The 24,166-nt window shown below is 44.5% G+C and overlaps 1 protein-coding gene across 1 annotated transcript; it reads right to left on the bottom strand.

Annotated features, from left to right (window-relative positions):
• Positions 1 to 2,431: 2,431 nt before the first annotated feature.
• Positions 2,432 to 23,716, bottom strand: Myh3 (myosin heavy chain 3). Its single transcript, XM_046466904.2, has 39 exons — positions 23,513 to 23,716; positions 21,568 to 21,711; positions 20,972 to 21,128; positions 20,149 to 20,176; positions 19,737 to 19,845; positions 19,026 to 19,118; positions 18,219 to 18,282; positions 18,040 to 18,138; positions 17,024 to 17,127; positions 16,802 to 16,940; positions 16,293 to 16,411; positions 16,053 to 16,202; positions 15,158 to 15,328; positions 14,761 to 15,067; positions 14,574 to 14,644; positions 13,568 to 13,655; positions 13,366 to 13,483; positions 12,798 to 12,921; positions 12,573 to 12,709; positions 12,233 to 12,488; positions 11,766 to 12,008; positions 11,500 to 11,676; positions 11,250 to 11,395; positions 11,079 to 11,169; positions 9,901 to 10,290; positions 9,669 to 9,795; positions 8,566 to 8,684; positions 8,196 to 8,392; positions 7,639 to 7,822; positions 6,817 to 6,982; positions 6,387 to 6,511; positions 5,404 to 5,712; positions 5,079 to 5,282; positions 4,879 to 5,004; positions 3,782 to 3,952; positions 3,570 to 3,674; positions 3,308 to 3,403; positions 3,071 to 3,208; positions 2,432 to 2,577 (listed from the first exon to the last, which is right to left on the bottom strand). Exons 1-39 carry the CDS (start codon positions 23,714 to 23,716, stop codon positions 2,551 to 2,553), a joined length of 5,823 nt encoding a protein of 1,940 aa, XP_046322860.1. The 3' UTR covers positions 2,432 to 2,550.
• Positions 23,717 to 24,166: the final 450 nt, after the last annotated feature.

Here is a 24,166-nt window from a genome sequence, read left to right as displayed (position 1 = left end):
GCCATTTTGACCTTCAGCAAGTTGCCCAGTGTTTTAGTTTCTTCATCATCTATAATAAGCAGGTGTATTAAGTCAAGTTCATCATCACTGAGTCTTTATATGGATGATAAGAGATAGTGTGTGCTGAGTGCATCAGTAGGAGTCAGTAAATTGTGGCTGATTTTATCTTCCTCCTTTCCATTGCCAGATAAGACCCGCCCCACCCTGCTTTCTGGCCTCTGAGGCACAGCAGTTCTTTATTTCGAAGGAACTTCCTACTCTCATTTTTCTCTCCTCAATAACAGAGCTTATGGTTTCATAATCATGGGTATCTTTTACTATATGGAACGCTGGTAAAATTCATCTTAATAGTAACTCTTAGAAAATGAATTTTTCTCATGTATATTCTTCACAAAATCAAAGCCTAATAGAGGTAGTCATAGGTAACTTCCAGAATCAAACTTCATTTCATCTCCTTTATGAGACATGGCACATTTTTCCATAAGTAGACACTGTCAGGTCCCAACGCCTCAAGAGATTTTCAAGTTTGAGGCCCCATTCTGTATAAAATAAATCAGAAACCTCTTTTATTAATTCTTTATGTCTCAAATTCTATCATATGAGTTGACTTGAAAGATAGTTTGCTTACTTTCCCTTCCCTTCTTGTCTGGAAATATTTTAGCATGTGCTTTTAAAAGATAAGGATTGTTTCAGAAAACATAATCACAGTACCACATGCCTTAAAAATGAACAAGAATCCCTTATCACCATCAGATATCCAGTCTGTATTCAGATTTAACAAAATAGAGTACACATATGTGTATCTATGTTTTAACACTTATTTATACAAACCAAGTCCATATAGTGCAATTGATAGATAAGCCCATTACATCTCTTTTATTCTATAGTTCCCCCTTTCATTTCTATTATTTTTTATTTGTAATTTATTTATCGAAAGAATTAGATGGGGAAAAAAAGAAAGAACTAGGTGATTTGTTCTATCGATTTCCCTATATCTTGGATTTTATTGATTGCACCTTATGTCTCTATCCCCTGTATTGCTTCTAAATTGGTAACAGTCACATCCCTAGGCTTGATCAGATCCAGGGAAGCTGTTGGGTAGGCATTCTTTGTCGGTAACAGTGTGCACCTCTGTCAGTGGACATATCATGTCTAGCTGCCTATTTTCTAATGATTCTAATAGTCATAATTCACTAAGGGTTTCTATTTCTTATCAAAGTGGTGAAATTCCAATTCATTTCCTCTTTACTTAATAATTGGGATATCTTTGCAATGAGAAACTTTGTTTGCTTTCTCTGATGCCAGCTTTCCAAGGAAAACAATCAATAGCGGTCTTCATAAATTCTGAATGACTGAATGACTGTAGCCCTTTTGGCCAGGTCTGAGGCCTGGGCATGGATCAGACTTGTTCACATTGCTGTAATTTCCTCTCAGGAACAGATACCACCAGAAGGACATCTCACTTTTCTGTCATAGTGTTGCTGTGAAGTATTGAAAATAAGTCAAAGTGATAGTGATATGGCCTCAGAAACAAAAAGCTTTGAAATCACTGACAGGCCAAATATGACATCCATAGCAGCCCCCTTCCTATCTTAATGGCAAATTCCAGAAGCTGCTTAACTTGGTATTGAGCACTGAAGAGAACTCCCCATGGACTTTAATTCCCACCTGATTCAAACTACTTTAATTCCCACCTGAGTCAAGCTGGGTCATCTCCTAATCTTCTAGAATCAGATAAATAAAGGAACTTGGCAGCCCTTTCTGATGAGTTCAATTATGACAAATGGTCCCAGGTTAGAAGACAGTATGTCCAGCCACAGATCAGCAGGATAGTTATCCTGACTTCCTGCTGTATTTTTCTAGATAATGACAGGCCCACCCTGAGTTGAGGAGTGAGGTTTGGGGTTGTGCTGCTCTGAAATCCTGCAGATTGAGCCAAGATAACAGGACATGTGGGAAATCTAGATTGAACTATTAAAAGGACCTGACACTGTTTTATTCATCTGTGTATTCCTACTGACACAGTTGCTTGCATGGAGCAACCACCCAATAAATATTTACTAGATATTTCCCCTGTAGAATATAGAGGAGGGTGATCTGGTCCGTTTCCTTATAACCCTATGAAGTTGAGTCAGAGTTTTCTGAACCTAACATATGTGTTTCCCTTATATCATATTAAGACATGACTCTTTTGAAAAACTCCGTCCTACCCACTGCCAAAGCAATGGCTAACCTAATTGTCTTTTTTTCTTTTTCATATAACCTCTCAAGTTTAAACCCAAAGCAGTCTCTCCCTCCCATATATATGCACTCATCAATTGCATTTACAAAGCCATCCGCTTATGGAGAGTTCAACACTGGGCATAAAAACCATCCAAGGAATCATTTCCAGGCTGGAAAGAGGAAGACAAATCCAATGAAATGCCCCAAACTGAAAACAAGGTAAAATTTATTGCATGTGAAAAGGAGTCACATGGAAGTTAAATGTTGGTCAGGAAGCATGAAAATATACATTTTGCATATCTTCTGTCCTGTTCCAGCAGGGCTCGATCACTCTTCACTCTCATGGACTACCATCTGGAAAGAAAGTGGACACTTTTAATCAAGTCAGGCAGCAGAGACATATTTCATCCTCTCTCCCAGCAAGCATCAGGGAGTTACTTGTTTATCTTGGTGGGACACAAGATACTTTTTGGACCTTGGGAGGATGTACCATTAAGCAATGTGAAGTCACCCTACAGCCTTAGGAACTGGCCACCAAATAGAGCAAGTCCCATACTCTGAATAGTAATCCTCCAACTTGTATAGTGACTACAGACAAGCTCATTTGGCTCTGGAGGGTATTCCTGCAGCAGCCTCTTTTGTACCAGCAGGGGGTGCTTGAGAGAGAGCTCACTAGGCACCCCTCATCTCATCCCTTTTATGGATGATATTTTTTGTATTGTCAACTACTGACCTGACTTTAGTGCTCAGCTCAGAGACTTGAAGCAAATTCCTTTTCTTCCAGAGCCTGAGATTCCCCAGCCATAAAGGAAAGGGTTCCCTGCAATCACCAGGGTCAATAGCTTACCCGGCTGGAAGTGAAGTCTCGGGTCTTGGCACGAAGCTTATTGACTTGGGATTCCGCAATATCAGCACGTTCCTCAGCCTCCTCCAACTCATGTTGAGCTTTCCGGAATTTGGTGAGATGAACATTGGCTTGTTCATCCTGAAACCAAAGAGCCCAGCAGGTAAGATCCTCTCTCTGAGCTCCCTGTAGGAACTGGACCAGGCCACCATTGCAAAGCTACCCTCCTCCCTGACTTACAGCCTCCTCGGCCTGCCTCTTGTACGACTTGACTTTCACTTGAAGTTTATCAACCAGATCCTGTAATCTCAGCACATTCTTTCTGTCCTCTTCACTCTAAAAATGACAAAAATGGAATGTTGCTAGAGAAGAGGGAATAGAGATGTACAAGGCCTGGCTAGTTTGCTGGGCTCAAGTGTTTCTTCCTCTATACAGGTGGAGAATCCAAGGTGGCATTTGCACCTTACAGAGAAAATGCCTGTCAGGTTCTCTTTCCACCTACCTGATACGTTAGCTCTTTGACTCGCCGCTCATACTTCCTTAGGCCCTTCACAGACTCGGTGTTCCTTTTCTGCTCCCCTTCCAGCTCAAACTCCAGCTCTCGGATCTGAGGGAGACGGTCAGGAAATTAGTGTGGGGCTGGAGAATGAATGATCAAGAAATTAGTGTGGAGGCTGCTGGGCTCAGATTTGCCAGAGCTGCTCCTGCAAGTACCCGCGTCTCCAGTTTCTGGATCTGCTTCTTGCCGCCCTTCAGCGCCAGCTGCTCGGCCTCATCCAGCCGGTGCTGCAGGTCCTTCACTGTCTGCTCCAGATTCTTCTTCATCCGCTCCAGGTGGGCGCTGGTGTCCTGCTCCTTCTTCAGCTCCTCAGCCATCATGGCAGCCTAAAAAACAAATCAGACCCACAAAGATGAAGACAAAGCTCAGGGGCCTTGGAGCTGTTGAAACCTGGGTGCCCCAGAGGACCAGAGGCCAGGCTGAAGTCAAAGGATAATAAGTAGGACAATTAGTGAGCATGTCTTCCGCCCTGGAAATACACACACACACACATATAAATACACACACTTTTGTGTGTGTTAATAAATATATATGTGAGAGAGATAAAAACTGTTTAAAATAACCGAGATATAAATAACCTAATAAATGAAACCCACAAGGCCTGGATGGGAAACAGTATCTTCCCTTTCCTGAAACTGAACTCCTTGGGACCTTGTCCCACTCCAAGAATTCTTTCTTTCATTATCACTGATATTTATTTTCAAAGGATCCTGAGATTTGAAGAAGACAGATTGAATATCCAGTCTCACAAATTTGGAGATTAAAGGAAGGCGTCTGGAGAATTAAGGTGGTGCTTGAACAAACAGGAAAGCAAAATAGTTTTGAGGTAGTATTCTCCCATCAGGCAGCAGGTGGTGCTATTGGAGCTTCCAGGATATCCAGGAAGTTCAGCTAGACACAGGGGAGAGAAACCTAATAGGACAGTGACAGCAGGAGGCCTTACTCCCATATCTGGAAGAAGTCAGATATTGAAAGAAAGAAAATCATGCCTTTCCACTGAAAAAATAAGCAGGATGTGATCCCTTTCTTTCTTCTTCTTCTTTTTTTTTCCTATGTCCTACTTTTAAATGTTGAGGGGGTAACTGCTGAGTTTGAGGGGAGGTAGGAGTGGTATTGGAGCAACATGTCCACCCTGTGTGTCCTGGGGGAGACTCTGCCTGTCTCAGGGCACTCTCTGGAGATGAGGGAAGACCATAGACTTTAATGATGCACGGTTCTGGTCGCCCTGCGAAACAGGAAAGAGAAGCCTTACATCTGTGATGGCCTTCTTGGCCTTCTCCTCAGCATTTCTGGCATCCCTGCTGGCATCTTCCACCTCGCTTTGGAGCTGGGTGAGGTCTGTCTCCAGCTTTTTCTTGGTATGGATGAGACTGGTGTTCTGCAGCAAGAGGATGGGCGTTACACAGCTGTGTTGGAGGCCGAACCCTCTCACCTTGTCCTCTCTGCCCCTACCTGGGTGTGCAGCAGCTGCACTCTCTCATTGGAATCCAGGAGCTCCTGTTCAGCCAGTTTCCGGGCCCTCTCTGTCTGCTCTAGTGTGGCCCGCAGTTCCTCCACCTCTGCCTGCAGCAGGTTGGCTCTGCGCTCCACGATTGCCAGCTGCTCCTTCAGGTCCTCCTGGCCCCGCAGAGCATCATCCAGGTGCAACTGAGTGTCCTAGCCAGAGGGAAAAGGAAAATTCTATTTGAAGTGGAGGTACTAGGACCATGAGCCTTCTATCTTTGAGAATATGAGGACAAGAGAGGTCTCTCCCACCCCCCAAGGTAGCTCTTTCAACCTTCAGCTGTCCCTGGACACTCCTGAGGTGCTTAAGGGTCTCTGCCGCTTGGCGGTTGGCATGGCTCAGCTGGATCTCAATCTCATTCAGGTCTCCCTCCATCTTCTTCTTGATCCTGATGGCTTCATTTCTGCTCCTCACTTCTGCATCCAGGGCACTCTGCATGGTCTCCACTGTCCTCTGGTAGTTCCTCTTCAGCTGCTCAATCTCTTCATCCTTCTCAGCAATCTTTCTATCAATTTCTGATTTCACTTGCGTCAGTTCAAGCTGGATTCGGAGGATCTTGGCTTCTTCATGCTCAAGAGCAGCCTTTAAAAAACAAAAACAAAACGAATGGTATCTATGCCTGTTATAAGTCTGCTCTATGACCTTTGGGGTAACAAAACTTCAGTGGGATATTTCCTAAATCGAACTCTATAATATTCAAAGCTACTTTTAAAAAACCTCGAATTTATCTTCAGTGCAAAAATAGAATAAGGTTCACTGCTATTTAGTTTTGATTATACAATAAAACAATAATAACACTTATTTTAATTTTATGGGTCTGGAGATTGAATCTGGGGGTGGTGAGGAGATTCTACCATTGAGCTACATCCCCAGCCCTTTTTATTTGTGTTTTGAGACAGGGTCTCCCTGAGTTGTTGAGGTTGGCTTTGCTGCCTCACCTCCACCACCATGCCCAACAACAATAACATTTAAATCATCATATTTCCCAGGAGCAGGAAGCACTTTACAAATATTTGAAATTCACCTAAGATTTTGTAAAATCTCATTCTTTAAATGTAATGACTTTCTCCAATACATTCAAGATAACTCACAGGTATTATTTCATTCAACCTCAGTTACACTCTTTGACGGGAAAGGGAAAGGCTTTAGGACTGTGATTTTGCAAAGGCAAAAGCCAAGATACAGAATGGGCTCAGCTGGCCTCCCAGGCTCCCCCTCATTGTCTCTGCTGCCGCCTCCCCAGCATTCATGCTCACCTCTGCTTCTTCCAGAGCCAGCTGAATATCAGCCTTTTCCAGCTCCATCTGCTTCCTTGATTTCTCCAGCTCATGGATGGTTTTGCCATTTTCAGCAATTTGCTCTGTGAGATCCGCTATCTCTTCTGCAATGAAATAAGTTTCCATTGTACTTGGACGCCTCTGCACGGGTTGCCAGGCATGCAAAGCACCAACTCAATGCTTTTTTTCACTAGTTTATTAAAATTCTAAGGACTGCTGTTTCCTAGAGATAAGATGTAGCTCAGAGAGACTCAAAAAGAACGCTTGGATAGTGAACGCTTTCTGAGGGTGCCTCAATACACATGCGTGCGGGGATCTGAATAATGGAACCATCCCTATCCAGCACACTGGCTATGGAGTGTGAAGGGAGGCAGTTTCAGACCATAGCCGACTGTTTGGAGCAGCTTACGCTCTAAGTTCTTGTTTTCACGCTTCACAGTTTCCAGTTGATCTAATGCTTCCTCATAGGCATTTTTCAGTTTGAAGAGCTCAGTGCTCAAAGACCGGGACTCCTTCAGAGACGCCTCCAGCTCTGCTTGGCTCTCCTCGCATTTTGTCTTCCACTCAGCTAGCACCTGAAACACCAGGATGGAAGGGATTTCTAAGAGTTCTCCTCCAAGCTTCTTACTAAATATTACCATAATGCAAATAGTCTCAGAGTTAGTACTAAGTTGGTGGTGTCTGGATCCTTCTTGATTATTGGACTAACCAGGATTTCATTCCATCCATTTACTCAAGATAATCCGTAACAATTGCTATCTCCAAAAAGCAAATGGATCTTTTGGGAAGGAATTAGTTAGGCTAAATTGCTTTGTTCCTAATATGAAAATGGCCCTGAACTTCTAAGTGTTTTATTAAAACATTGGTTCAAATCATCCTTATCTGCCATACTGAGAGGGGAAAATTCCAAAAGCCTGTCCTTGGGACCCAAGTTAGAGTACCACATAACAACCATCTTGACACAAGGGGGAAGGAACAAGGCTTGGGGCTAAATGACATTGTAGAAATTGATTCATATCCACTGACAATGTTGGAAAAGGATTTTCACCCCCATCCCATTCCCATTCTGTTTCACAGACAAGGAAACCACATCTTGGTGAAGTTCAGAGACTTTCCCAAGGCCACCCTCCTGGGAATGGGAAGAGTCAGGTATGGGACCCAATCTCATCCTTCCATGCCATTTGAATTCCCCCACATCATGTATTCACCCAAGAAGAAGCTGATCCCACACCTTGTCAAAGTTCCTCTGCTTCTTGTCCAGAGCCGCAGCCAGAGAGTTGGCTCTTTCCACATCAATCATCAGATCCTCAACCTCCCCTTGCAGCCTCTGTTTGGTCTTCTCCAAGGAAGCACATTTAGCATTCACTGCCTCAACTTGTTCCTCAGAATCTTGAAGGCGCTGAGCAAGTTTTTTCCTTAGAGAATATGAAAGAGAAGCAGATGCTATTTAAGTTTCAATCTTCTTGAACATCACTGTTCATCAAGTTGGAATCACTAATCTATGTGATTCAAACACCCAGTGCTTTCATAAGCCCAGGAGAATTCCCTGTCTGCTCAAAATCCGTGATCAATAATCTGTCTTGTCTTTAACCAAGATCAAAGTTGTTTGTCTTAATGAAATGTACTAACAGTAAGTTCCTCTAATGGCACAGCACTATATTCAAAGGCACATGTAACAGGAAAACATCTAGTAACAAAAACAAATTCATCAAATGTACCCCCAAGGAGTTCTAAAGCATTATGATCACTGAAGGTTTCTAGTTCTTCTAAGGGCAGAGAGTTGCGTACTTGGCCTCCTCCAGCTCCTCCGTGCGCTGGATGGCATCCGTCTCATACTTGGTCCTCCACTGGGCAACCTCACTGTTGGCCTTGGACAGCGCCCTCTGCAGCTCGGCTTTGCCTTCCTGCTCCTCCTCATACTGCTCCCGCAGCAGGTCACAGTCATGGCGGGAGGACTGCAGGGCGTGGGCCAGGGCATTCTTGGCCTGTGGGAGTTAAGAAAGAGCCCCCAGTGGACTTAATCCTATGTGCATCATACAATCTAGGTATGTTCCTGCTAACATCACCTATGGAATAAAGTTGCAGTTTTGTTTGTTTTATCTTATTTGCAGGTAGTATATGAAAATTAGATCAAGGGAGCATCCTTCAGAGGAGATACCTTGCTCTCTTCTTCCAGTTGCCTCTTGAGCTCTTCTATTTGTTGAGTAAATGCTTGCTTGCTCCTGGAAAGTTGGGACACTGTGCTTTCCTTTTCTTCCAGTTGACGACTCAGCTCACCTATATCCAGAAGGAAATATTTTCATGGCATTCATTCATTCACCAAGTTTCTACTGTGTATAAGGCCCTGTACCAAGGTCTGGGGAAAGAATAAACGATAAGATGTGGGCTCTTCTTGAAGAAGAAATGGAAAGCATAACCTGATATCATTTTAAACTACTGGAAGATGGGAGTGGCTTCTGTTGATTAAAAAAAAAGGTGGGGGGAATAATTGTAAATTGAAGCATTACCAGTGGTTCTTAACAACTCCCATTAAACCTCTCCAGTGGCTGGTATTTCCAGCTGTTTGTTGGTCATAAAGAGGAATATTTTGGATTTATATTTCTAATAATGTGAAGTTAGACTCTTGCGTAAATTAGGTAAGTTCAGGTTTATATCCTTATACAGAAGTCAGAGAAAAAAAGAGGGTGGGAATTTATGACTCCAGAGGTCAACCTTAAGGTTATTGTAGAAGTGACAACTAGCTACACTTCTCATCTCCATTGTCTTGGCTATGGATGCAGCAAAATATGGATGAGCAAAACCTATAATGACAGACCAGTCCTGGGTGGAGCCACATTTTCAATGTAAAAGCCTCAAATAATGTTCCTTTATATTTTTATGACACACCAAGAGCAGTTGGCCCTGTTTCTCTCTTTATTCTCTAAAACACCCGAATGCACATGATGTGCATCAAGAAGCAGAAAGGCCATGAGTCTTGGTTTCTCGTCCTATTTCTGCCAATGAGATTTCAGCTGAAGCAAGTTGATCCTAATTGTGACAGAGCTTAAACAAGGTGATATTTTGAGTCCCTTCTTATTCTCTCTGGTTTTTACTGAACTCAGTGCTCTCTTCCTTTAGGAAACTGTAGATGGCCCCCTTTGTAGGTTATTTTGATTACTTCTCTCTTGAAAATGTTCTTTCCTAGAGACTCTCCCTCAGACACGCACACTGTTCTAGGCGCCGTTGTGTTTTCGCCCTTTTGGTTTCCTGCACATCGCTCACCTGCCTCAGTCTGAAGCCGAGACTTCTGTGTGGTCAACTCGTTCAAGCTCCTCTGAATCTCCTCATTCTTGCCCCTGGCCTCGCTTAACTGATCCTCCAGAGTTCGACATATCTTTTCCAGATTGGCCTGAATGAAGTATTGGGAAAGGGAGAGAAGGCGGGCAGAGGTCAGGTATGAAGGGTCCCAGGTGCAACGTGTCTCCCTTACGTGTCTCCCACCCTAGCCAGGCACCTTAGACTTGGACACACTCTCCACACTGCTGGAGAGGTCGTCGATCTCGAGCTTGAACTCGCTCTTCTCCTTCTCCAGCTTCTGCTTGACCCGCTGCAGGTTGTCAATTTGCTCCCCGAGCTCCGCCGCGCTGTCCGCGTGTTTCTTCCTCAGCGTGGCCACCATGGCTTCGTGCTGCAGGGTGGCCTCCTCCAGGTCCCTGCGCAGCTTCAGGAACTCCGCCTCCCGCTTCTTGTTCAGCTCGATCTGCGTGGAGGTGACTCCGCCCGCCTCCTCCAGCCGCTCGCTCAGCTCCTCCAGTTCCCGGGCGTAGTCACTGCGCTGTTTCTCCGTCTTGGCGCGGGTCGCTCTCTCCGCCTCAATTTCTTCTTCCAGCTCCTCTATGCGTGCCTGTACAGAGCAAGCAGCCAGTCACTCACTCCTCCAGAGTAACCAACTCACAGGGTCACTGTCCACAGCAGCTAAGATATGAAATCAACCTAAGAGCCCATCCACGAATGAATGAATAAAGAAAAAGTGGTACATATACACAATGGGATTTTGTTCAGCCATACAAAGAATGCAATCCTATCATTTGCAGTTAATAAGATAGAACTGGAAGACAACATGTTTGGTGAAATAAGTCAGGCACAGAAAAGCAAGTATCACGTGTTCTCATATGTGGAGGTTGAAAAAAATGTGGAATAGTGATTACTAGAGGTTGAAAAGGATTGGAGGTTGTATAAAGGCAGGCTGAATTTGATCAATGCATGCCTTATGCATGCATTGAAATATCACATTGAAGTCAATGTGTACATATTAAGTAATGCATGTTAATAAAAATAAAAGAATAGGTTAGCTTCCATTCCTATCAGACAAATCTGTTTATGGATTTTCCCCAAGAAATAGGAATATTGATAAGTTTTCTTTCAAAGGCTTTTTCCTTTACCAGCATGGTCATTACCCCTGCAGTGACCAACCCAGGATATTTTCTACTCAACTGAATGTTGATCCAAATAATTGTGAATTTATTATAAGTTAAGAAAATCACTGTGCATCCCTGCGGAGTCAGCTGGCAGGAAAGGAACCTGTGAGAAAGGCAGCCTCATTGTCCTGCCCATTTGTTCTAAATGGCTTAGAGCTCCAGCACACTGAGTGAGTGACACCACACGTGAAAGAGAAATCCAAAGACCTCCTACCTGTAACTCTTTGATCTTCTTCTGGAACTGGAGGCCCAGAGTCTGTTCATCTTCTACTTTGCTTTGTAGTTGACTATATTCAAAATCTTTCCTGGGGAGGGAAGTGTACACTGTATGAAAACAGAATCCCCAGTAACTTATAAACTTGAGAGCAGTGGTTTTAGGACCTACTTCTTGAGCCTTTCATCCAACTGTTGCTTATCATTCTCCAGATCTAATATAGACTCTTGGGCAAGCTTCAGGTCTCCCTCCAGCTTCCTTTTGTTCCTCTCCAAGTCTACTCGGAGCTTCTTTTCTTGCTCTAGAGAACTTTCCAGCTAAAAAAAGGCACCATTTCCTTTTAGGGAACAAAGGCTTTGCAAGAGGACCCCTGGGTGCTCTTTCAGCCCTGAAGGAGTCCTGATGAACACTGTTTACTTACATCATCCACTTGCTGTTCCAGTTTGCTCTTGATTTTGCTCAAAGAATTGACTTTGTCCTCCTCTGCCTGCAGGTCATCCAGGGTCTGCTGGTGGGCCTCTTGCAGGGCCTTCTTCTCTCTGGTTAACTTTGCAATTGTTTCATCTAACCCTGCCAGTTCCTCAGTAAGGTTTTTAACCTAAGAAGAAGTCACAAGCAATTATAAAAAGAAATAAAGTCTAGTTTGCAATGACTGCATCAAACAAGAAAGACCCATCAGGACAGTACCTTGTTCTCGGTGGCATGCTTCTCCTTTTCAACCTTGGCCAGTGTCAGCTCAAGGTCATCAATGTCTTTCTTCAGTTCTGAGCATTCATCTTCCAGTTTCCTCTTCTTGGCGGTCAGCTCAGCGTTGATCTCTTCCTCATCCTCAGCTCTCTCGGTCACCTCTTTGATCTTGGCCTCAAGCTGGAATTTGGCTTTGATCAGCTGGTCGCATCTTTCCTCAGCATCCAACAAGTTTTCACTTTCCTTTAAGAAACAAACAAACAAAAAAAATCACAATTTCCTTGAATGAGATAAGGTTTGTGATGATCCAGTGTTTTTGTTCTATATGAAATCCTTTATAGAGCATCCCAACACAAAATTTTTTAAAAATCCCACAAATAATCCAGCTTTCCTAAATACATAAACAAATCTAGAAGGATTTTTTTTTTAAAAAAAAGAAAGAAAGAAAAGATTTCTAAAACACATACAGCTTGTACTTGGAGCTGCAGGTCATTCTTCTCTTGTACCAGAGTCACCAGTTTTTCTTCTAGCTCCTTCCTTTTTGCCTCTGACTTGGCCAGTTCATCCTTGGTTTTCTGAAACTCTTCCTTCATGGTAGCCATCTCCTTCTCAGTCTCCGCACTCTTGAGGAGGGGCTTGATCTTGAAGAAGAGTTTCATCCAGGGCCAGTGCTTGACATTCATGAAGGAGCGAATGTTATACTGGATGCAGAAGATGGACTCCCTAAAAAACACGACATTGTTCATTCCTAAGGGAGACTCCCTCTCTCCCCAGAGAGTGCACATTTGAACAAAGACCCTGGTCTACCTCCTCTGCACCATCTTCTGGAACTCCACACGCATGAGAAATCCTCTGCACACAGCTTGTGTCCTGGTGATCAGTTTGGCCAGGCGGTCATCCCGCATCTCTTCCAGGGTTCCCAGTAAGCCTGCCTTGAAAAATACCTTAGAGGGGAGAAGAGTGACATTAGTCAGTTGTCTGGAGATGTTAACAAGACAAATAGGCCAGCATCTGTCAGAATTGAGGCATTACCTTGGTATGTCCAAATTTGTACTGTGTGTGGTCAATATCAATGGAGGCCAAGAGTTTTTCGCAAGCTTTCTTGCTGTCGATGAATTGGCCCTCTGGGATTGCACTGGCATTCAGCACTCGATATCTGCCATTGTAGACACAGAATTAATTATAAGCTGTTGACAAAGACAAAAACCCTGGAGACCAGCAACTCTAGGCCTCTCTTCCTAAAGGCCAGAAGACCAAGTTCACAAGAGTTAAAAAAAAAAAAAAGAAAGAAAAGAAAAGAAAACCAAACTGGACCATAGTCTCACTGCTAACTAGCCTGAATCTAGACCTTGGGACCTTTAGGCCCTGTTTTTTTTTTTTTTTTCTTTTTTTTTTGCCATTCTGTGTATCAGATCAGTCCCAGAGAAAAACATGGAAGAAACAAGTATAGTTTGTCTTGACTGAGTGGCAGGTTATTTATTTTATATGAAAGCCTACAACTGTTCTTTTGAAATGCTTTTTTTTTCATGCCAATATTTCTTTAAAATTCTAGTCTTTGTATATCTCATTAAGAAGCATATACAATATTTTTATCGCATACCTTTGCTTAAAATCCCCATAGAGAATCCTATTTGGGAATCCTTTCCTGCAGATACGGATGCCTTCCAGCACACCATTACACCGCAGCTGGTGCAGGACCAGGCTGTGTTCCATAGCCCCTGAGAGCAGAAGCAAGACACATCAGCTTCACACAGAATTTCTCGCAAACTGAGCACCTTCTAGAGAGCCATCAGGTGCCTCACCTGGGGTCTTGGTTTCGTTGGGAATTATACAGCGCACAAAGTGAGGGTGAGTAGTTCTTAAATTTGACATCAGCTTGTTCAGGTTTTCCTAAAAGGAAAAGATCAATTTAACGGCTTTTACAAAGACACAGATATGTTGCGATGAAAAATAAGTTAGGTATATAAATTTATCATGAATTCCAAAGAATAGTAAAATGAACCCTCTCCTTTAATGGTCCTATGTCTAGAGGTATAGGAAAATAACTGATTCACAGGTTAAACATTCCTAACCTGAGAGTCTGAAATCCAAAATTCTTCAAAGTCTAAAACTTTATGAGTGCTGACATGACACCACAAGAGGAAAATTCCACACCTGACCTCATGTAATGGGTCATAAGGAAAATGCAGGTGCACTACAAATATTACATAAAGTCATCTTCAGGTTATATGTGTAAGATATATATGGAACATATATGAATTCTACATTTAGACTTGGGTCCCATCCCCAAGAAATCTCCTGTGTATAAGAAATATTCCAATGTCTAAAATCTGGAACACTTCTGGTCCCAAGTATTTTAGATATGGGGAACTCAACCTGTCAGTCTTTTACCTCCCAGTGAGCCAGAGTATAAAATGGTTTCTGAAATCAACTTTGGACCTGTGTCCTGCTCCTGCCACAGCATGGGCTGCTATTACTGTTGCCTAAAGGTGAGTTGGAGAGTTGGTGCTGGGAACTCTCCTCCCTGGCCAGCCAACTCAGCCAAAATGCAGTACAATTGACAATGAAATTTTAGCCCCACATAAAAATAATAAAAATTGTCCTTCAAAAAGAAAAGGAAAGAAATTTTGGCTCCATATTTGTTCCACCTCATGTATGTATGATCATATTATCCCTCAACCTCAGTGAAGTGATTAGTTTCAGACAGTATTACTATTCTAAAATAAACTCAGGATAGAATCTCTCTCCATTTCTCATTTTGATGTAACTTAAGTGAACCAGAAGCAAATAAACTTGTATTTTTCATACCCTGAAAAGTGCAGAGACAGTTTGGAAGGAAGAACCCTTTTTCTTTGCAACTTTCTTCTTCCCACTGTCAGCTGAAAGAAACAAGAGGGCAGGTGCTGTTGGATCTACAAAGTCTACTGGGTCCTGTGGAACAAAGGGAAGGAGATCATGTGAGGACAAGACCCTCACTGTTTCTGGAGTTTCTTACCATCCGCAGTAGCGAAGGTGGCATAGAGGTGTGCCAGGAGCCTGTTGGAGGACTTCTGGTACAGCCCCACCACAGTCTCGTTCAGGGGGTCTTTGTTCTTCTCCAGCCAGCCCGAGACACTGTAGTCCACAGTGCCTGCGTAGTGGATCAGTGAGAAGTGGGCCTCAGCCCTGCCTTTGACCACCTTGGGTTTCTGGAAGTTGCTGGACTTGCCCAGGTGCTGGTCATACAGCTTGTTCTTGAAGGAGGTATCTGTTGCCTTGGGGAACATGCACTCCTCTTCCAGGATGGAGAAGATGCCCAGTGGCTAGATTTAAGACAAGGCAAAAAGGCATCTGGGTAAATGTGAAAAGCAGAGTACATGGGCAGAAGGGACCAAGTAGACAGAGGAGGTTACCTTCTCAATGAGCTCAATGCAGGCAGCCAGGTCCATCCCAAAGTCAATGAAGGTCCACTCGATGCCTTCCTTCTTGTACTCCTCCTGCTCCAGCACGAACATGTGGTGGTTGAAAAACTGTTGCAGTTTCTCGTTGGTGAAGTTGATGCACAGCTGCTCCAGGCTATTATACTGATACCAAAATATAACATTCATTTGAAAAATTAGTCTACTTTCAAAAGCAGAGACCCACTAGCATTTCTGCCTACTGCCTTGGGCCTCCCCTGTTCATTCATCCTTTCAGAGCCAGTCACATTCTTCCAGGCTTTGACCACCTCTTCTCCATGGAGTCTGACCTCCAAACATCCAACTAGAAGCTGTTTCTCCTTCTCCTGAGCTCCCATAGTCTGAGCGTCTCTTGTGCACTTTGTCTTGTGCTAACTCTTCTGTGCACCTTATTGACTTGCGCTTTCCCTCAACTACAACCACAAGCTCGGCTTGTTCTTTTTCTCCTGCATGTCTAGTGCTGTCTAGAGACTAAATACACACTTTGATAATCTGTATGCTTTTCTCATGGACGCAGTAGAACAATTATACAAAAATATTACATGATTGACTTACTACTCTCAAATTGTATCTTTGTCTTTCTGGCTTTCCCTAAGTCACTGATAGCATTTTTGTTTGTTTGTTTGTGTTAAACTATTTGGCGATGTCCTTTAAAATTCCACTTTACAGAAGTCTTTGCCTCTCAAAATGACACAAACCCTCCCAAGATGGTCCCTTTTTTTTTTTTAACCTGATTCACTCTATCTAGCTTTTCTACAAAATAAACACTTTGACATCTTCCCTTTAGGATTATGAAAAACAAGTCCCCCATACAAACATGTATAAAAGGAAGAGTATAAATCATACAAACCTCAAAGATTTCAAAGCCTGCAATGTCCAAAACCCCAATGAAGTGTTGTCTCGGGAGCTTGGTGTCCAGTTGCTGGTTGATGCGAGTGACCATCCATAAGAACAACTTTTCATAAACTGATTTGGAAAGGGCATTCACAGCATGATGGACCTGTGGGGGTGGGGAAGATCAGCTAATAAGTAGGAAGATAGTGACCATAAGGGACTTTGGTCCCTTTCTGGCCTTGAGCCAGTACCTTACCTGATCCACAGTTTGACCTTTGGTAACATACTCATTCCCAACTTTCACTCTGGGGAAGCACAAGGCTTTCAGGAGATCCGAGGAGTTCAGGCCCATCAAGTAGGCTGTTTTGTCAGCCACTGTAAAGAAAAGAAAGCTAATGTTCAGCAAGGTAGAAGAGACTCTGAAAATCATGCAGTGGTTCAAAGCTTGGCTGAGCTCATCTTGGTATGTCTTACATTCCATAACATTGAGCTGCTTAGGTGGGGAAGTCAGAGAATATGATGGGGATTTTCTGAAAAGGCAGACTTAGGTTCCAGAAAGCCCTGGTTACTTCTCATTGCACCTGAAACAGGACTATTCTAGGGATTCTGCTAGAGTGGGAGGTGATGGTGCTTATAGGCATCTGAGGCCCAGAAAAGGGTCATGACCCTTCTAGGTAGAAAAAGTATTAACTGATTTCAAGAGAAACATCAAATGGTGAACAACCTACCAGTTCTGGCCTATGGTCTGCTGTGGGGATTTTGTACCTTCTGTGCCGTCTGGCTCCGCTTGCTCCTCTCGCTGCTTCTGCTTGAACTTCATGTTCCCATAATGCAATACAGCCCCCGTCAGCTTGTAGAGTCCAGATTTCTCTTCGGGGGTGAAGCCCAGGATGTCAATGGCACTCTGGCATGGAAAGAACAGCCTGTCAGTCCATTGCCCCAGTGATGGAGGAGGAATTCACCACGTTTTCCATCTCTCCCACTTACATCTGTAGCCAACAACTCCTCAGCATCATCGATACTATCCACCAGGATTTCACCCTGGCTGATGAATGGGTAGTCATAAGGGTTGGTCGTAATGAGAAGCAGCTCTGAAATGATAAGTAGTTTGAGGAGATGCAAGAAAATATCACCTTGTGGGTTTGAGCTCTTGCATCCTGGCCTAGGACTTTAATTGCTGGAGCCAAATTAAATGTAGAGTTAGTAACCTCTAGACAGCTTCACAATATTAAGGCTATGACTAAAAACATAGTCCAAGGGAGACTTTGCAGTCTCTCAATGCTACATAGATAAAGAACTCTCAGAATGCAGCTCAGTGGTAGAGCACTTGCCTACCATGCTTGAGGCCCTGGGTTTCTATCCCCAGCATTGAAAAAAAAAAAAACCCTTAGAGAGAATATTTAAATTTTCTTACTTCAAATATGACAGAGATGCATGTCAATGTAGGTTAAGGAAAGCTAATAGGGAAAACTGGCTGAGGGAGGGTCAGGACAGGAGGCTACCCTGCCTGTGGGAAGTACAGGTTGTTTGGTATAATCATAGCCTTTTAAAAAATTTGTTGAAAAGCTGCTGACCAGAGGCTGAGCAGACACAGCCAGAGAGCAGAGAAGACAGTGTGCACGGATGCCTCTGTTAGGTACAGAACAAGGAGCAGAGTGATTCTCCACACAGGCTGCTGCATGGGCCTCACATTTGATGAGAGGTTGGTTTCTGTGCCAGAACACAAGGGGGCGCTCAAGGACAATTAAATGCTTAGTTATTTAGAAGGTTTTGATAAGCCAGGGCTGAATCCAATAGTGATTTGATCTTGTTACTGACTCTCTGATTATGTTTTTCACATTGGCATGTCGTTGCCCAAACAGCCACATGATGGGCCTAAAATAAATGTCCTTCACTGGACAAATGTCCTTCATTGCCACCTATGGACAGATTACAGCTCTCCACGGTGTAGTGATTCACAACCCCTGGTGCATGAAGACCAAGGCAGCCAGTAACTCCCTTACCTATGAGCTCAGGCTTCTTGTTGGAAAGAATCTGGTAGAAGATATGGTAGCTTCTCTCAGCCTTCAGCTGAAAGGTGACTCTTGATTTTTCCAGCAGATCTGGAACACAAACAAAGCCCTGGCTTCCAAAGTGATCCCCAATTGCTGAGACCTCATCTGATCCCAGTGTATCTACTTACAAGTTTCAATGTCTGCTGAGGCCAGCTTTCCAGTGGTACCAAAATGGATTCGAATGAATTTTCCCTGCAGGGGGAAAGAGAGACCTGATCCTACCATGGCCCCAATGACTCCACCTGGTTTCCAGGGCAGTATGAATGGGAGCCTTCCCCCTGTAGTTTGAACCTTTCCCCGCTTCTCCTTTCTTCTCTTTCCAGTAATGGTGTGGCTCTGTTGCTCCTGTTCCTCATGGCCTGTGCTCCCCCATCCCTTGCACATATTTAGACAACAAAGCAACTAGACTAATTTTTTCAGCATGTGCATCAAACCATATCACTTCCCTGCTTACAGGATCCTTCAGGAGCTTCCTGTTGTACTAGGAGTAGATTCCAAATAACTTCTTGTGGCCTATGTCCTCCTCCATGACCAGGTCACTTCTTCCCTCTTGCCTGTCTCATGCAACCTGTCCCCTTATCTCACAGACTCTCGTTAGGTCCCTTCCCCAGGCCCTTTCCACCTCAGGGATTGTGTGCTTCTCTTCCCTTCATCCTGATGACTTTAAAGCCTGGCTCCTTTTCATCCTGCAGATCTTGGTTCATGTGCCAAAGAACTGCCCCTTAGAGAGGCTTTACCTACCAACCCCATCTAAAGGACATCTGGCCCCCAGTTATTCTGTCACATGCCCTGTTTATTGAAGTTCATGTGAAAGTATCTTATTTGTCACATCCTCTCACTGTTGCTCTCCACTGGTCTCTAAACTCCCTGGGACAGGCATCTTTCCTGTCTTGTAATCTACAAATAAGATTCAATTGCAACCAACTCAGGCTTACAAAGCGGGAGGAGTTGTCATTCCTCACAGTCTTGGCGTTCCCAAAGGCCTCCAGCAGCGGGTTGGCACTGATGATTTGATCTTCCAGAGTGCCCTGATGAAGAAATCAAGGGAGGAAGGAAGATTTATTTTTAAACCATAAACATGACAATTAAAACTTCTCACCAGTTCTGTTTCTCCTGCCTGGCAGCTCTGGTGAGGCCTGTCCCTCCCTCCCTGACTTTCCAATTTGAGGACCAACCAAATCAGCAGCATGCCCTTCTCAAAGCACTTTTATCATCCCATCTTATTTGACACTAGCTGGGTCTCCTGATTGGACATTACTTGAACACTTGATTCTCCAGTTCATTTAGATTGTCTGTATTCATTTCATACTGTGGCTACACATTTGAGTTCAAAAGCAAATATGGACTATTGCTCTCTCCAGTTGGTATCTGATTCTACCCTTAAGGACAGGCATCCTGAGCTGCCCCCAATTTCATCTTTCTTAGTTAAGGCTTGAAGCCTTATTTCTGAAGAAATCACAGAATCTGGTCCTGTGAGATCTAACATACTGGGTTGTCTAAGATGATCACTTATCCTTCAAGATTTTATATCCTAGCCTGCCTTCCTTTCCTTGCGGAGGGAAATGTGATGACACTTAGCCTCCTAATTCTGAAGTTAAGACAGAGGTTAGAAGTACAAGCTGAACAAGCCTTTCTCCCCTCCATACTTTCATTTTGGAGTCCTTCTTCTTGGCGAGGTCTCCAGTAGCTGCAATTGTTGCAAAGTACTGGATGACCCGTTTGGTGTTCACAGTCTTTCCTGCCCCGGATTCTCCGCTATTCAGGGCGATCGAAAGACAGAGAAAGGAGAAAAAAGAAGAAGAAATAAGTCCTGTTAAATGTATAAACAGTTGTCACTCATCTGGACAGCCTGAACCACATCTAATATACACCTATCAAACAAACCTGAGAGACTACTAAAGAGAGACAGAGCCCCGGGGTCTTATGCATGCTTTTGTGCCCATCCCAAACCTATCTGTTCACTGTAGACTTTGCTCCAAACACTTTTTAATGAACAGAATAAAGCAAGTAACACCTTTGGCCACAGCTATGAAACCAGTCTATTCCTTGAATACTTACGTGATCAGAATGGACTGGTTTTCACGATCTGCCAAAGGAAAAATAAATCAGAGTTGATGGCAATATAAAAAAGAGCTCCCTAATTCCATCTATCTCTCAAGCAGTCCGTTAAATTGTGCAATGTCAGTTTCATGTGGTTTAAGTTAGGGAGAACTTGATTTAGGCAATGCCATTTTGAAACATATCCTCCACCTTAGAATAACTGTCACCCTGTGTTTACTGTGACCCAGAACAACAGTCAGCCTGATCTAAACCCCAGACAATAATATCCTATGATGAGAATTGTGCCCTGGAACTGAAATCTTAAGAAACATCCAGTTTGACATGGAACAGTGGCCAGCACAAAGAATGATGGTGATCACAAGAACCCTTCTCTGACAACCTGGACACCTGGCCCCCAGTTATTCTGTCACATTCCCTGTTTACCTCTCATTGTTGCTCCACTCCAGTGGAGCAGTGGCCAAACTGCAAAATTTCCCCCACCCCTTCCCTCCCCTATAACTTCCTGAGGCTTTAAGTGGAAGACGGGTGTCAGCTTCTGCCAGAACCCCCCTCTGCAAGTTTGTCTGGAATAAACCTGTGTTGCTGTGAGCAGTTTCTCCTATCTCTCTGCATTTCCTTTGTTTGTTTCTTCCCTTATATTAACCAGTTCTTGTAAACGTGTCCTGGCCTGCAAGGCCCTAAATGGTCTGACCTCTTTGCACTCCTCCCCCTCCCGTCCTTGTGCTGGACACCAGAGGGGGCAGGTCCAGGACTGAGGGACAGCTGCCCTGAGCCTGTCCAGTGCAGGCTTCGCCCTCCTGCCCCTTCCTCTGGTGCTCACCAGTCAGCATGAACTGATAGGCGTTGTCCGAGATGGAGAAGATGTGGGGCGGGGCCTCCTGGCGCTTTTTGCCCCGGTAGCCATTCACCACCTCAGGGTTGTACACCGGCAGCCGCTTGTAGGGGTTGACGGTGACACAGAAGAGTCCCGAGTAGGTCTGTGGGGGAAACCATATACGTATGTATCCATGTGTATGTATATTAAAAACTTTTGCCTTTGTTGTTATTTGTGTTTCTTTCTGATAAACTCATAATGGAGAGAAGACATGGCTTCTACTTATAGATGAGGTAACTGAGTCTCAGGGAGGAGGGTGGCTGGACCTCATGCAGAAAGTGACAATGCCAATCCCACCATGGCCTCATCTCTCCTGCTCTGCCAGCTCTCTGTCTTCCTCCCCACCTTCCTGCCAACAACCCCTCTTCTTCCTACCCCCTTCATCTCTTGCTTTCTCATCTTTTTTTTTCATTTCCCCTCAACAGCTGGTCAAACACAAATCTTTCAAGATCTTGTCACCCACACAAATGTCTCCACCTCCCGTTCCCTCTTCCCCTCATGTCAAATGTCCCAGGAAAGCCACGACGCCCATCACCACTGACATAGATCATCCAGGACGTGTAGCGGTCCTTAAGGTTGTACAGCACTGCAGGCTCATTCAGGTGAGTGAGCATGGCCATGTCCTCGATCTTGTCAAACTTGGGGGGGTTCATTGCATACACATCCTCCGGTTTCACCACCAGGGTCTGAAAGAGGAAGAGTTCTGGTGCTTAATATTGTTTGTGCATTGCTGCTGCAGGTGTCCATCTCCTATAAAGACTGGCGTAGAGACAGCAGGAGGGACATTGGGGAACACCTGAGTGACAGCAAAGGAAGACAAGGCTACTGGGCGGCTATGATGCTGATGGTAGAATATGCTTTGTTTCTGTTACTTGAAGACTTTTTCCCTTTTCTGCTTTGATGGGCCTGGAGTGAGGGAACAATAACAGAAATGAGACTAGAGGATCTCTGTGCAGGATGTGGGGACTGAGGGCAGGAGTGGGAGCCAACAGGAACCGTTCAGCTCTGCAGTGCTCACTATGCCAAAACCTAGCTCCAGCAACTGAGGGGAGTTTTCCTACCTACTCAGAGAAAAATGGCATGTCCATAGGGCAGTCCTGAGGCAGGGAGAGAAGACAGAGAGGGAGGTGGCATTGGATCCCCAGGTCAGTGGCCTCTGAGTTAGCCAAGATTTGGAGTGCTCTGAAGGCAGCTGTCCAGCCCCCTGACCCCACACCTTTCCCCCTTTACCACCCTCCCTGCACATGCTCATAAAAGTCCTGCAGCCCCACTTTACCCCTCCAGGCCCTTCTGCAAACAGAGGATTATGAGCTGGGGGAGGGGACCACAAGGCAAATGCCCTGTAATGTCTTTGCACTCCTCTCAGAAAGCAGAACCTCTTCCCCAAAGCCCTCAGGCTTCAGGGGGGCAGAGCCTCAGGCACCCATGGCGCGAGCTGTCTTCCTCTCCTCATCCTGCCCCTACCTTCTTTCTTTATGTGACCACCCTCTGAAAATGGCCAGTTTTCCTGCTCCTGTCTCCAGACAGTGTGAGTGGAAGCCTGCCTTTTCCCTGCCTCCGAGCAGGAATTCATCCACACCATTCAGGACCATCCATCCTCCTCGTACAAGGCTTCTTAGATGGTCCTAGATTATCATTCATGAAATCTAGCTCCTCATGTTCCCGTTTTATAAGCCCATTCTTAGCTTCTTTATCCGAAATATGTAGACAGCCACCTTTGGGGACTTCAATGCCTGGTAGCACTAGAGGATAAATTTCAATGCCCTTTTCCTTCATCCAACTCAATGACGTCATCGCCTTTACTTGTCTCTCGGATTTTATTTTTCCTCTCTCCTTCCTTTCTTCTCCCTCCCTCACCCCTCTTCTATCTGTCTCTTACTCTTTGACTTTTCTTGGAACATTTGCAGATTCTTATGTTCAAGATTACAGAAAATAGAACGTCCAAATCCAGAATTTCTCCCAGCATTCATTCCCACAGTGGCTTGGAACAGATTATAGTGAACCACAATGCTCATCGCATTTCTGATCCAGGCAGGCAGCTAGTTCATATTGAGCTTATGATCCACTAGCATCCCTTATGTATTTTCCGTATGTCCTCTGTTAGATGGCCATTGCTAGAATTAGAGAGAAACCTAGACTGCCACAGGAGAATATTCTAAAAGCGTTCCTCCTAGTATTGGACTCCCAACTCCATACCCTTGAGACACATGAAGCTGATCCCCTCTGGCCCAGAGCACGTGAACATTGATAAAAGCACCTGAAAGCTAATTGCTTTGATCTACCACAAGTGGGACTCTTTTCCCACCCTGCAACCTGAGGCCAGTACTGCCTTGCTTTCTCTGAGGACACCCATGAAGTCTAAATCCATTTCCTATGAGGCATCCCAGAGCCTCATCTGGAAGTGGCTGGAGGTAGGATGGGGGCATATTCAAGGTAACATGAGGAACAGAAGGCCAGTTGCCCACAAAGGGAGTGTACAAGTCTTACCCGGTGGTCATCAGTTTCCACAGTGACCTTCCCGTCTTGGGTACTCTTAATTTTGCCTTTGGCATATTCGTACTTTGAATCAACCACAAAGCAGTAGGTTTTGGCATCAAAAGGTTGGTTCTGAGCCTCGATCCTCTCCTTTTCTGACTTCCGGAGGAAAGGAGCGGCAACGCCGAACACTTCCATTTCAGAGTCACTACTCATGATGTCAGCTGCAAGGCAAATCCACCCATGGCTCAGCTGCCTCCAGGTCCAGGCACCAGGCAGCTCCCCACCTGACCCTCAAATGGGATTCCCCCAAGAACAAGGCTGTCTTCATGCCTGATGGAGCTCCACTCAAAGCCTTTAGGCTGGGAAAATCAAATTGGCACATATTTATTGAGTAGCTACTGCATGCAAAAGTCATAGACCTTATTTAATCCCAACTACTTAGTTCTCTCCATTTACTGAACGGGTCCTAGAGATGAGCACTACTCTCTAGACCTTATTTTCCTCTTCTGAAATACCCGCGTGTGGCAGAGGGAATATTTAAAAATAAACACCATGGAGAAACAAAGTCATTCGTCAAAGAGAGTGTGCAGCTCCTTCAGTGGCTAAGAATAGAAGTGAGTCTTTGCCTACAGCCCCTGTGTGGAAGGTCACAGTGCTGCCACC

The sequence above is a fragment of the Marmota monax genome, unplaced genomic scaffold (assembly GCF_021218885.2).
Source record: "Marmota monax isolate L192 unplaced genomic scaffold, Marmota_monax_Labrador192_F-V1.1 WCK01_AAM20220418_F8-fsc00691, whole genome shotgun sequence".
In the NCBI taxonomy this organism is placed as follows: domain Eukaryota; kingdom Metazoa; phylum Chordata; class Mammalia; order Rodentia; family Sciuridae; genus Marmota; species Marmota monax.
This window is presented reverse-complemented; position numbering and strand designations above follow the sequence as displayed.